General features: G+C 44.9%; 1 protein-coding gene across 1 annotated transcript; it reads left to right on the forward strand.

Annotated features, from left to right (window-relative positions):
• On the forward strand, positions 1-14535 carry hacd1 (3-hydroxyacyl-CoA dehydratase 1; the record flags this gene model as incomplete). The annotated part of the gene is made up of 7 exons (XM_083631952.1): positions 1-119; positions 7775-7892; positions 8151-8169; positions 8266-8354; positions 9075-9196; positions 12791-12969; positions 13802-14535. The coding sequence occupies 7 exons, from the start codon at positions 1-3 to the stop codon at positions 13882-13884; spliced, it is 729 nt and encodes a 242-aa protein (XP_083488078.1). The 3' UTR covers positions 13885-14535.
• Positions 14536-14756: the final 221 nt, after the last annotated feature.

Below are 14756 nucleotides of genomic sequence, written 5' to 3' on the forward strand. Positions count from 1 at the left end.
ATGGCGTCCAGCGAGGACGACGGCTCTGTTGAGGAGAAGGAAAACAACAACAAGAAGAGGACGAAAAGTGCCGTCGCGATCGCATGGCTCACCTTCTACAACATCGCCATGACAGCCGGGTATGTGTGGATTATTCTGTGCCCTATCGCTGATTAAAAAGCACGGCTGGCCACTCCCTGAAAACCTCCCCGTGTAAACGTGTGTTGCTGTTTATAGGACTGTGTGTCTGGCAGAGTTGAGGTGCCCGTTCTGCTGGCTGAGTTTGATCCCGAGGTTGGAGGAAAAACTCGACTGGACGAGTTGCTATAATAAAATATGGTGTACATTTCTAAATTACTAGAAAAATGAATGGAGTTTGGTGAAATTAACGGCCGCTGGCGGTGCAGCGTGTCCAAATAGGGTCGACTGTATGCATGGTGTCCGCGTCATGCCCACGCTCCCGACAGTTGCAGTGATAAGTATAGACGGTGCTCTGACACTGGAGCTCAGGTCTGGGACAGTGAAATGCTCAATGGGCAGATTTTTAATAACAACATGCATTTGTACATTGCGAAGCCAGTGCGCCATTACGCATGCGTAATTGCGTGAAATAAATAGCCTACATTTGAATTTGAATCAATTAGCCATCAACTGAATCCACTTTATTGGAACAATAATGAATCTTACAGCAGGAGCCAACATTCAGCCAAACTGCATACTTTTTTTTTTTTTTGCCTACCTAGTACAAAAAAATTAATTGCCTTCTGGCAACGCAGAAGCCTCACATAGCCAGACCTATTTCCACACTTTGTTTTAGCGCTGTACCAATGCTGGAGAATGTAATGCAGTAACTTGAAGTTACTTGGATTAGTAATATCATTACTTTTTGAAAATTGTAGTCCCTTACATTACTAGTTACTGGTAAAAGTAATACATTACAGTAACTAAGTAACTTACTGATGAACACTGGTTGCCACAATCACTAGGATTTATTCTTGTATGGAGACATTCTAGGCTTGCATGAGATCTGTTTTGTTGCTGCAAGGGTATTTGGTAGATTAATACAATATGCCTGGATCAATACTCCCACAGTCATACATTGAATGCATTACAAGTATCCAATACAGACATCTATCGTATGGGTTGGAGGACATGTAGCAGGAGGTGTCCTACAGTTCATCATGGCCACAGTCTGGTACAAAGGAATCTGCTCCTGCTGAATCAGTTTGACCTTGTACAACTGTTGCTGACTCAGACTTTAGACAGAGCAAGGCAGACAGATGCACACAAGTGTAGAGGGTTTCTGACTGTTTAGTAAAGCACTATTTCATTTAGGTAGAATATCCGTCGGGCACACATACTCTATCTCCATATGCTCCCAACAGTTGAGCTGCTTTGGGGATGTTTACTCCTATGTTTTAAAGTCCTCACAATGGTCAGTATTGTTGGTTGATTGTTAATGACCTCCTCTACACCAATGTGTGAGTGTCCATAATATCAGGAATACATGTTATTTTTTTATTTTTTTCCTGATTTCCCCCCATTTTCTCCCCAATTGTACTTGGCCAATTTCCCCCTGCTGCCCCAGTCCCTGCACCACCCTCTGTCGATCTTGGGAGAGACGTAGACTAGCACCATGCTTCCTCCGACACATGCGCAGTTGCCAGCCGCTTCTTTTCACCTGACAGCGGGGAGCTTCACCGGCAGGACATAGCATGTGGGAGGATCACGCTATTCCCACCAGTTCGCTTCTGCCCCGAACAGGCACCCCGACCGGCCAGAGGACGCGCTAGTGCAGCGACCAGGATGCGTGTATACTTTTGCCAACCTGGTTTAAGCTGTGTTCACACCGAGATATTTATTTTTCTCTCTGTCGCTCGATTCAACCCTTTGGAATCGCTCTGTCGCTCTGTTTAAATCGCTCGTCAACAGGCACAATAATTGACGGACATCTGGGGGCTATAACGTTACGCAATGTCGTGATATTTGTCCACTACGAGCCACTGTAGTTGTTTGCAAGCTAAGCCTATCAGCGTGCTCCTAATGCGAGCTCTATACCGGTAGTACAGACTTCACTTCATGTCAGCTGTCAGCCTGTCAATCAGCTGTCAATGCGGTTTGTTGCCACACAATAAACCAGCGGTTTGTTCCAAGCCAGTGTGATCCTTGACTCACTCAGCCAATCAGCGTTGAACAGCGAGCGACTGATGCCAGCGTAATTTCGCTCGAGTTGGGATATTTCATCTCGGGCGACGAGCGAATTTTCTCCCTATCGCTCTGTCTCTGTCGCTCGGACGCCCAGCGATTTTCCTCCCGGGCGAATATACGCTCAATCGCTCGTTTGCATTGACTTTGTATGTAAACTCGATGCCAGCGAAAAATTTTAATAGGTCGGTGTGAATGCAGCTTTAGATGAAACCACGCCCCAAACTCATTTGATTGTTTGCCGCAACTGCTTCTTCCTGAAAACGTGCGGCAACTAAAAAAGATGTGGTTAAGATTAGGGTTAGGGTTTTCTTATTTAACCACGACCACCATACCCAAAACCTAACCAAATTATTGTACTTGCCTAACCCTAATGTTTGAAAAGAAGAAAAATGCTTGTTAAAAATGTGTGTCGTTTGACCAGGAATCAAACCCCAGTCGTCAGACTGGAATGCAACCACCTTACTACGCATTAAGCCACGAGCAAGTACAGTCTGAACTCCCCCCTAACCCTAATCTTAACCACTTTTTTTTTTTTTTTACTTGCCACACATTTTCAGAAAGAAGCAGTTACGGTGGCCAATCAAATGGGTTCGGCGTGGTTTAATCTAAACCAGGTTGGCAAAAGTATACACACGACCAGCGTACATACCCTCAATCCGGCTTCCCACCTGCTGACACAGCCAATCGTGCCTGTATGGACGCCCAAGTGCCGACCAAGCCAGGGGTAACACGGGGACGTGTACCTGCGACCCTCGTGTTGGTAGGCAGGGAATCTACTGCTACACCTGACCAGACGCCCCAGGAATACATGTTATTTTTATGAGAAATCCTGTTGATTGATCAGATGAATGATCCCTTATGGATTGCAGCTATTGTATTCATTTTAGTTATGAAGGAGAGATGATGATGAAGGGGAGGAGTCAAATGAAAGAAAGATATTTAAACCTCAATGCAAAGGAGATCTCATTTAGATTGTGCAAAACTGCATGCAAGTCAAAGTCAGTTTTGGAAAAGTGTTCCTAATATTTTAGACACTAACTGCAAATGTTTGTTGGTTCCATGCAAGTAAAAGCTTGTGGCATCAAGGTATAAACATCACTTTCACTATGCCTCCATCGGCGATAGCCATGGCCGGAGGCATTATGTTTTCGGGTTGTCCATCCGTATGTACGTCTTTCCGTACATATTATGTCCGTCTGATGCTCGTTGACGGAATTTATTCAAATTTGGCTAAAATGTCCACTTGGACTCAAGGATGAACTGATTAGATTCTGGTGGTCAAAGGTCACTGTGACCTCACGACTGCCCGTTTCATGCTCATTAACGTGATCTGAGATCTCTCAGGAGCGCTTTGAGGGAATTTCTTCAAATTTGGCTCAAACATCCACTTGGACTCAACAATAAGCAGATTAGGTTTTTGTGGTCAAAGGTCAAAGTTCAAGGTCACTGTGACCTCAGGACCGCCTGTTTCATGCTCGTTAATGCGATATCTCAGGAACGCCCTGAGGGAATTTAATCAAATTTGGCTCTTGGACATGTCTGTCCATTCCATCAAGGAAGATAAAGGGGGCCATAGCGACTGTAGGGATAGGAAACTTGTAGATATTTGGGATTTGAGGGGTGGGGAGGGGGAGTGGCTAGGGGGTGTGGGTGGTGGGAGGGGCATGGTGAGGGGAAAGGGGCAGGGCTAGGGAAAATGCGAAAGGGGCCGTAGCTAGGGATAGGAAGGTCATATAGAGTCAGGGTTCGAGGGTGGACAGAGGGAGTGGCAAGGGGTGTTAGGGGAATGGTTAGGGAGATGTGGATGGTGGGTGCGGTGCGTGATCAGTAAGGGGGCGGGGCTAGGGAAAATAGGCCATAGCTAGGGATAGGATAGCCGGGGTTCGAGGGGTGGGTAAGGGGATGTCGGTGAGGGGAAGGGCCGTGATGAAGCAAGGAGGTGGGGCTAGGTGAAAGGGGCCGTAGCTAGGGATAGGAAGGTCGTAGAGAGTTGGGCTTCAAGGGAGGGGTAGGAGGAGTGGTTGGGGGGATGTGGGTGGTTTAGGGGTAGGAGTAGGACCATTGTCCATGTTGAAAACGATTAGCCGTGTTGTTCAGGTACCCCCAAACATTGCCTAAAGTGCCATAAGGCTGAATGTCCACACCACTGTGCCATGGCCTTCAAGGTATTTGTGCTTGTATGACTCTGGGGCTATACACTCAGTGTATATACTGTACATACCACAGTCCACAAATACAATACAATACAATATAAATTACAACCAAAGTCAGTGACACGTGTGTTGTAGTGTCTAGTGTGTATGGTTCAGCTGTTCAGCAACCCGACTGCCTGGGGGAAGACTATTACTGAGATGGGTGGTGATTTGATGCTCCAGTAATGTGTTTTTTGGATGGGAGGAGTGAGAACAGGGTATGGGAGTGGTGGCTGGTGTCTTTGATGATGTTCAGAGCTTTCTTCTTACAGCGAGTGGTGTAGATGGTATGGAGTTGTGGTAGAACACTTTATGGTGCAGCGATAGAAATTCACAGGAGCTTTGCTAAGGTAGCTTTGGTTTACTGTAAATGTATGTCCAGTGCCTATTTCACCTCTACAAAGTGCTCATGCTCCTTACTGTTTCTGCAAGGCAGTGAGATCATCCATTCATTGTCAGGTTGTTGAGGGACCCCGCAGCCTAAAGGAGATGATGCGATTTTCAGTTTTACTTTCAGAAATGTTGCAAAGCTGGGTATGGTATGATCGATGTGGGCAAACTTCTTGCAGTGGTTCCCAACCTTAGGGTTGCGACCCTAAGTGGGGTCGCATGGAATTCAAATAGGAAATTTCTATTATTATTATTATTTATTTATTATTATTATTATTATTATTATTTTTTACACCAGACCCAATTTTATACTACCGAAGATGATTAGGCTTTTTTCTTTTTTTAACTTTTTTTTTTGTTCTGAGTTTAAATGGGCCCTATCTTCATACGGCTCTATCGTTTGCGCACCTCTTATTGCTATCTTCCCTGCGTCTTAAGCTATCATCTGTCTCCGCCATCCAGTTTTGCGCTGGGATCTAAGCGCAGACACAGGTGTAGGCGTGACCCTCTAGCGCCTATCATCTGCCTCCCGCAAGTGTCATTTTGCGCTCTGGCAAAGACACCGTTGCTATGTTCCGAGCGTAAACAGAGGTTTGGGCGTTGCCTGTGCCAAATGCAATGTGTTAGAAAAAACGGCCTTGGGTGTTCTCAATTTTAACACCACCAAATAGCTGGTCTTAGCGCAAAAAAAACCACTACGCCAGGCATACGCCTGAGCGCACACAGTATTCTCCGCGCAGTGCAGGAAATCCTCGCTTGGATATATTACGCAAGGCACGATGTCACTCTCTCCAACACCTCGCGTGTGGACACACACTTCCCTCCTCAGAATGCCACGTTGATTTTCAACTATACCCTACACTGCAGAAAAAAACACACCTTGATTTAAAAATGAGAATTTGTTTGTCATGGTTTTGTGCCAAAAAGATTTTGTGCCCGCAGATTGAAATGAGTTTCTGGCAGCAAATCACTTTTTGACACAACACCGGCCAGTAGGCTATACAGTAACCTCTCTCCCTGCAATTGCACCATGCAACAATAGCTTAACCCGAGTGGACAATTCTGGTATAGGCTATTGAAATAGGCTAGAATTACAATTTCACACATCCCTACCCTATTAAAGAAACTAATTTTTTTAAATGTGTATGTTATAGCCTATATGAGCGAGACGACTAATTAATACTAATTAGCCTACTAATTACAAAAGCATCAATTTTCGTTACAAATCCGAACTGGTTCATCCTCCAATTCTCTCCCTCTCTCTTCCCTCTCTTGTTCTCTCCTCTCTCTCTCTCTCCCCCCTCTCTCTTTTCTCTCTCTCTCTCTCTCACTCTGTCACTCTGCTTGCACTCAGCAAGAAAGAAGCTGCTGTCACAGACGTGATGGCGGTGACGCTGTGGCTTTTAAGGGGAGTGATCTCAAACTTGTGAATACTGTTTTGGGCATAAACACACCTACAGTATATGAGGTTTGCGCCGAGATTACGCGAAGTACAGCGGGCCAACACGCCCACAATTAGGGCTTTGCACGGGTGCTAACGCAAAATTACAGCCGTTGCGAAGATAGGGCCCATATATCTCTAAGATTTCAGCTTTGTTCTCTTGGGTGACAACTATGGCGATGAGTGGTAATTGCAGGTGACATCCAAACAGTGTTGCATTATGTGACATTACTAATGTCACACATCACATTACTAATGTCACATAATGTCACTATATACTGCAAAGGCTTCCATCAATGGACCATAGCCTCAATCAACATTGTGAGTGACTCTTAATCATTATTTTTTATTTAGATGAAAATCTTTGAGATTATAACTTTAAATCAGGATTCTGAGAATAAAGTCAGAGTTTTGAGATTAAAATCAGAATTCTCAGATTAAAGTCAGAAAAGAGTAAAAGAAGCATACTATGTGACATCACTGATGATGTCACTGATGACATTATCGATGGTGTACCGGAATTTGAATGTCGCGGGTCCCTAGATTTTTGCGACATCAAAATAGGGTCACGAGCCAAAAAAGGTTGGGAACCCCTGTCTTAAAGGAACATCACACGTTAAAATCCAAAATACATATTTTCCGACGGGCATTGTATCCATCTAGGTCGTTTTGGTGTGAGATGCTGAGTTTGGGAGATAACGGCTATAGAGATGTCTGCCTTCTCTCAAATACAATGGAACTGGATGGCATTTGGCTTGTGGTGCTCAAAGTGCCAAAAAATAAATAAAATAAAATAAAATAAAATAATGAAAAACTCAACAGCAACAATCATGATTTCTGGAAAGAGACATTGCTGTTGAGTTTTTTGGTGCACCACAATCCGAGTGTCATCCAGTTTCACTAGCAAGGACCACACCAACAAACAGGAATGTTTAACAATTAATTTAAGTTTGATCAAAACGATCGAATGTGCATGATGATCCGTCGGCGGTGAATCCGTCTGCGGTGTGGGGAGGTCTCTGAGGAGTCCAGCCGAGACGCCCGGTTCCGACAGACCCCTTACTTCTAGTTCCCTGTGCAGGAAGACAGAACGAGGAGGAGACAGAGGAAGAGAGGAGAGAGAAGAACACAAGAGGGTGGGGGGGAGGGGTGCAGAATGCGAGAGCTGAGAGGAGTTGGCGGGTTAGGTGAGGTTATATAGGATATTTGGTACACCTGGGGGGGCGTACTGTAGCTGTGAACGCTTGATTGATTGATTGTGTGTGTGGTCCTGCTCCTGAAACTCGCTTTCCAAGCTTCCATTCATTGTATTTGAGAGAAGGCAGATAGCTCTACGACCGATATCTCCAAAAAACTGCAACTCACACCAAAATGACCTAGATTGATAATGATAGCACTACAGGTAAGAGGAAAAATATGTATTTTTGATTTTAGGGTGGGCTGTTCCTTTAACGTACTGTACCATCCTGTGTAGCTTGTTTCACGTTGCAGCATCTTGAGGACTAATTTGTTTTCACACCGAGCACTTTCATTATATCATCTAATATTGCCCATTCTTCTCCAGGTGGTTGGTCTTGGCAATGGCAATGATGCGCTTCTACATCCAGAAAGGCACACACAAGGGTCTTTACAGAAGTATAGCAAGGACACTCAAGTTTTTCCAGACCTTTGCATTAGTTGAGGTAAGACCTTCACTACAATATTGTTCACAGCAATTAGAGGAGATATTGTCTTACAGTAAGAAGTGACAGTGATTGTACAGTATATGGATGGATTTGGTACTATGGTGCTTGATTCAACCATCACCTAGCTGTCAGAATTACAGCAAGCTGCACAACAAAAGACTTGGCAGAGCATACAGTAATCCGTGAGGTAAAAACTGGCATGAGTTTGTTAGAAAAGGAAAGAGGTAACTCATTTGTATGTGTCTTGTTTGACAGGTGGGACATTGCGCCATAGGTATGTGATGTTTTCGCTCAATTAATTCAGAAAAACGTGTAATTGACAAAACCTGTGCAACTGTAAAAGTATGCTCTTTCTGCTTCTCAATTGCAGGAATTGTGAGGACTTCTGTCATCGTAACTGGGGTTCAAGTGTTCTCACGATTATTCATGGTTTGGTTCATCACCAACAGCATCAGACAGGTGACTATCATACTGTATGCAATACTGGGTCTGCTGTGTTATTCTCTCAATCAGTGGTTCTCAAAGTTGTGTCAGGATCTTTATTAAGCATTGTCATCACAGGTTTCACTTCGCCACTGTTACCTTCCCATATACAGTTTCAATTCAATACTAAATCAAAAGCAATCTTCTTATATGGGTTACTGAAACAAAATCTTGTCAAATTAAGGTTAATTGCCATAATGTGTGTCTATTTGAGGGTCTGTGGCATGAAAAACTTTGCAAACCCCGCTTCTAAACTGTAGTTTTGTTTGTTTTGTGTTCATAAAAAAATCACACTCATGCTGCCACACAAGTACATAGACTAATGGCGGGGACACACCAGAAGCATCTCCGACGCGAAAACATTTCCGAGGCAGTTTCATCGGCATCTTTATTAACAGGTTAGACCGATCACACCGGCCGCGGTGCGTCCTTCTTGCGTTCTGCAGCGAAAGTTTTTTTTTACGCGAGACACGTGCGGCCGCGTGCAAAAGAGAGCGAGGTGCGGAGCAAAACAGAGTGCTTCTGGTGTGAATGGCCGGGCTCCTGCTCCTGCTCGATGCTTCGATCGTGACACGCTGCGTCGGAGATGTTTCTCGTGTGTCCCCGCCGTAATACTTGTTGCCTATATAAGGTTGACTTGACTTGACTTGACTTGTTGACCTGTATATGTGCCATCCTTTATTGACTCATTGGAAGATCCAGAACGAAGAAAGCGTAATCCTTTTCCTGGTCGTGTGGACGGTGACAGAGATTACCCGATATTCCTACTACACATTCAACCTGCTCCACCACCTGCCGTACTTCATCAAATGGGCCAGGTGGAGATGCCATGTCCGGTGATGGCTTGCGTGGGATGAGCTTTGAATTGCTATGAACTGTGTCAGACATTGTGTCTGAGCATGTGGGCTCGCTCCTATTGTTTCCACCTCTGGCATGCTTCCCTCCCTGGCCTAGAGCGGCTTTACATCAGGAAGTAGTACAGCCGTGTGTATTAGGTATCGCCCGGCTCACACAGAGAGCACAAGCACGTGTGTGTTTATCCATTAGCACCTCATTAGCCATTCTCTGTCAATATTGGGTGAACTAACCGCTAACATTGTGCTGTGACAATACAGACTAGTGTTACTGTGCTACAGAACACGGGTTGATGTGTAATCACGTCATTTGATCATCCTGCATTATAAGGAAGTGGGTTATATTAGTAGTATAACTTCCTGGATTATAACTCCTATAAATCCTCATCATTTTGCCAAACTGTGAAAATAAAGCTATTTATGGTTCAAACAGATTGAATGAAGTCTATAGATTTGGCAGTGCGAATTGTGATCAGATTTTTTTCTGAAATGTTGTCACAAATGAATTCCACACATCCAGAGAATCCACAGTCCTTTGTATCGACAGTATTGAACTCAGATATTCACATTTGTAACTTTTGTTTCATTTTTGGTTGATTATTCACGCGATCTACTATGAATCACCTCATTGAATGGAAAGGAATTGCTTCAAAATGTCCCCATTCTATGGGGTGGAGTTGTACAATCTCTACAACCCAGTTTCTCTGGGTTGTAGAGATTACTTGCAAAACCCCATTCAATGGACAGCTCTACAACCCAGTTTCTCTGGGTTGTAGAGATTACGTGCAAAACCCCATTCAATGGATAAACCTGGGGTCTCCGAGGCCTGGGTGGGCCGCAGGACCCTGTGGAGGTCCTGGGGTCGCTTCGGGGGGTCTGCGGGCCGAACGGAGGGTCTGGGGGCCGAACGGAGGGTTCGAGGCCCTCGGGGGTCGTCTCCGGAGACCCCTCTAAGCCTCTCCCATGCCCCATGCCTAATCCTAACCCAGACCCTAACCTCTCCCACCCCCTAACCCTAACCTCTCCCACCCCCACCCCCATGCCTAAACCTAACCTCTCCCACCCCCATGCCTAAACCTAACCTCTCCCACCCCTAACCCTAAACCTAACCTCTCCCACCCCCCATGCCTAAACCTAACCTCTCCCACCCCTAACCCTAACCTCTCCCACCCCCCATGCCTAAACCTAACCTCTCCCACCCCTAACCCTAACCTCTCCCATCCTACCTATTAAATGGGGTTTTGTAAGTAATCTCTACAACCCCAGGGAAACTGGGTTGTAGAGATTGTACAACTCCACCCCATCGAATGGGGACATTTTGAAGCAATTCCTTTCCATTGAATGAGGTGATTATTAGTGATGTCCTTCTCAGCCCTCGCTTTGAAGTGTGGGTCTGGAAAATCTCAGCTTAAAGGTCCAGATAGCCCCTCCCCCTTCAGCCTAGGTCTGATGCAAACAAGAATCGGGACAAAACGGAGGGTTAGGGGGTAAGTGGTAGGGCCAAGGGGTGAATTAGGATTGGGCCTTAGTGCAGTATTGTTTTGAGACCTAAAACCTGGTTATGAGCACCAAAAAGAGATGAAAAGAGGTGCTACAATTGAGATATTTGACATACCGTAATCATGAACGTGAATATATGACGTCCATATCAGGGCTCAGCTGTAGTGTGACATAATGCTGGCCTACTGTATGAGGCGGACTTTTATGACGTGGCACTCTGGCCTTGCATAGCTCTGTGCTACAGTAGCTCATCTGAAATTGGAGCAGTCGTGAACAACGTCAGCTGCACTCATGGACAGCTCTCCAACACACAGGCTTGGCATCTTACAGAAAACAGAGAGGGCTATGTCGCGTCAGAATAGTGGGGTTTACACATCACATCAACCCTGTTTATTAGCTGCACCATTGCTCTTTCTCAGGGGTTACGGCAGACAAAGGCTTACCAACTAAATGTGTTTCTGCCACTTCAGTAAGTCACTTGCTCTCTAGTGGACCATTTAGTTTTGTGCCGTTTGTTGTGGGTTACCTGGCCTCGACTCTTCTGCACTGAACCCCACTATTCTCCCTTCCCCCACCCTTCCCCTCGCACTCTCCACTCTTCCTTTAAGCATGGAGGAGACGCCAGGCCCCAAGAGAGGGGCTCATGTTCAGCTGCTCCTGTTTTTAAGACCATCTGTTTTGGTCATGGAATGTTCGCCCAACATTACTCTCACATCCGCTGAGACGCTCCACTGAGCCTTTGCCGCGCTCTTCAGTAAATACGGCTTCCCTATAGGCCCTGAGTCGCGCCATACATGTATATTTGATAAAGGAGTCGCTGCCATTGCCCACTTTTCTCCAGTGACCGGTATTATTTGCAGAATGACAGGATTATGGCAGTTTTGGTTACGGGAGAGTTGAGTTTATTTATACCTGTACCTTACTTATTGATGTTGTAAGCCTTGTAGTGAGATCTTGGTTGTTATTGGTTGTCAGTAGTATCAGTATGCCAAGTAAGTGACCAAAAACAGCAGCTGCCACTGTTTAGTACCTTAACTCAGTAGTGGCCCTCTGTTGCACGAGATACACATTACAGCCACAACCTGATCCTGCAGATTTCCCCCGACATCTGCCAAATCACATCCTCTTGCATCATCAATCCCAGCTCCTGGTCCAAGCTCTAGTCAGATTCCATCGTCAGTGCTGTAAGTCCCTCCTGGCTGGGCTGCCAAGGTATTCTTGTTAGCCCGTACAGCTCACACCATTATGGTGCAGCATGCCTTGTCTCCATTCTCCCCAAATTCTGCCCTCTCATCCCCCCACCACCCCCCCACGGCCTCTTGTATCAAATTCACAACACTGTTGCTGGAACACAAGGCTGGTGAGGGAGATTCCCCCTAGTAATGTAAGCTCATGGCTGAGTCCTACCCTGGCCTGTGCTCTGAAATCTACTGTAGTACTGCGACACCCTGTGCTCTCACTTGAATGAATCTGAATGGGTTTTGTTGGCGAGCACAAGTCAAGGATGTTTGCACAGTCAAGGAATTTGACTGGGTTCTTGGCTCCCATGGGGCACATTAAGCATAAAACAACACACAAATTCTAAAATAAGCCATGTATAAAGCATTTAAAAGTAGAAGCTAGTGAATAGGTCTCTTTTTGGCGACCTCAGTTCAAGTCTCTCTGACCTTCCCATTGCAGACAGGACCAGAGAGTTAACCCCTATCTTCTGTCATAACCTAAAAACTCAACTCAGAGCACTCCTTACTGTAGGTTTCTTATAATGGTATAGGCCTAGAGCTGTTAAACTCATTGAACACATCTGGATAAGAACACATCTTTCTTGAACACATTTCTTCAAGGTAGCATTTGCTGTGTGCCTCTGCAATTGGGAATTTCTTCATGGTACCAGAAGAGTAGTGCATCTGTGTTTTTCTGTGCTGGTTTAGTGTATGGATGTCCATGCATGTGAGTGTGTTGTCATCCTTGAGCTAATGTGTGGTTGCATGCTTGTAGCTATGTCTATGTGTGAGAGCACACTGCGATGTCTTAAGCAGATCCTTCTCTCTTCTCTCCCAGATACAACTTCTTCATCCTCATGTACCCCATCGGAGTTGTGGGAGAACTGCTAACCATTTACGCCGCTCTGCCGTTCGTACGCAGATCCGCAATGTACTCTATGAGGCTGCCCAACAAGTATAACGTCTCCTTCGACTACTACTACTTCCTCATCATTGTCATGCTGACCTACATCCCATGTAAGGAGCATTTAGTAGTGAAGGGTGAACCCACCAAGACTACCTATCATTTGTGAAAGTTTTTGCGTCATGTGCAACAATTTTAAACATCAATATATTATTCATTTAATTGTGATAGCATGGTATATTTACCCTAAACAAATTAGATTACATCAAAAATGGACATCTGCCTTTGATGAAATGGCCCAATCATAACTGATCCAAAAGTAGAGAATTGCGAGCACACTCGGAGAGTGAACAAAGAGGTCCGGTGCATGGCACGAGTACAGATTAAACAAGAAGAAAAAGCCAGCACTCAAAAAGTCCTTTTCAATGTTTAATTTACCTCAGTCAGGACTCAGGAGTACAGCACATACATGTTTCGGCCCAAGGCCTTCCTCAGTGTGGTGCAGTACAGGGCGGAGATGACGTTTATCGTATATAACTGACCCAGCCCAAGCCCACAATACACCTCGTAGTCACAGTTTTTATGCACTGCTGGCACCTTAACCGGAATCTGGTGACGTTTACCAGTAATGTTACAAGTTAGAAAATAGAATGCTGTCATTTTTTTTAAATGTTGTAATTTTTCCATTTTTATGTTTCTTTGAACTGCAAAATTGTTGTTATATTTCATTTTAGAACATACATTTGAAATGTCTGAAAAGGTCTTAAATTTAACATCAGTGCCAGTGGTTGATCGCCTTATCTTAAATGGTTTTGCATATCATAGTTTACTTACCTTAGTTTGTTACCAGTTACCACCACATTACCGGTTATAACATGTGTTTCAGATGTCTTTACATGTGATGAGAAACACATTTTGATAACATTTTCCCCTTTCTTTTCCCAGTGTTTCCTCAACTCTACTTCCACATGCTGCGGCAGAGGAGAAAGATGCTTCTCGGGGAGATCATAGTGGAGAAAGACGAGTAGCAGCCATTCACCACGCTGTTGTTGAGACAGCCAGCCTCCACGTTGCCCCACCCCCAACGTCACCCTCCACCCACCATTAATACCATCTCATCTTTAGCACCTTCACCCATTACATTCTTCAACATGCGGGAGAGCCAGACAGACGACGACCTATCTGCCAAGAGCCCTGTCTGACGATAGGCACCAAATGGAACTGGACTTCACCAGAACCAGGAATAAACACAGCAATAGATCATGAAACTATGGGAATGTAACAATAACTTTTGTCACCATTGGACAAAGGTTCATCCTAGAAATCCAGAGTACTTATTTATTAGCAGGATTAACCCCTATCTCAATGGTACTTTTGGAAACAAGTATCGCTGGAGTAATCATCTTGAGACGGGAGCCTGGCGTTGTGCAGTGTGGTTTCCACTGTCCCAGCACAGAAAACCCCATCAGCATCACCGCACCGCAGCCTGAGTATAACATGCACTGATCATGTGTGACACCATATAGTCAAGATACTGCACCCACCTGTGTGAGATAGAACATGCACTGGTCATGTGACACCAGAGTCAAGATACTGCACCCACCTGTGTAAGGTAGAACATGCACTGATCATGTGTGACACCACAGAGTCAAGTTACTGCACCCACCTGTGTGAAATAGAGGCAAATAGAGGTATGGACAGGTGAAACGAGGGAGGAAAGATGAGTCCCCTGAGCAGTTTTTTTTTCGTTCCCAAATTGGCAATTTTATTTTCTTTATTTTCACCACTGTGATTTTATACGTAAATAGTGTGTGGCTGTACAAGACAAGGTTTCAAAAGATAAGATATTCATAGTTCTATTATACCTCGACAATAAACCTACATTTGGGAAATATGCTGC

The sequence above is a fragment of the Poromitra crassiceps genome, assembly GCF_964638095.1.
Source record: "Poromitra crassiceps genome assembly, chromosome: 2".
In the NCBI taxonomy this organism is placed as follows: Eukaryota; Metazoa; Chordata; class Actinopteri; order Beryciformes; family Melamphaidae; genus Poromitra; species Poromitra crassiceps.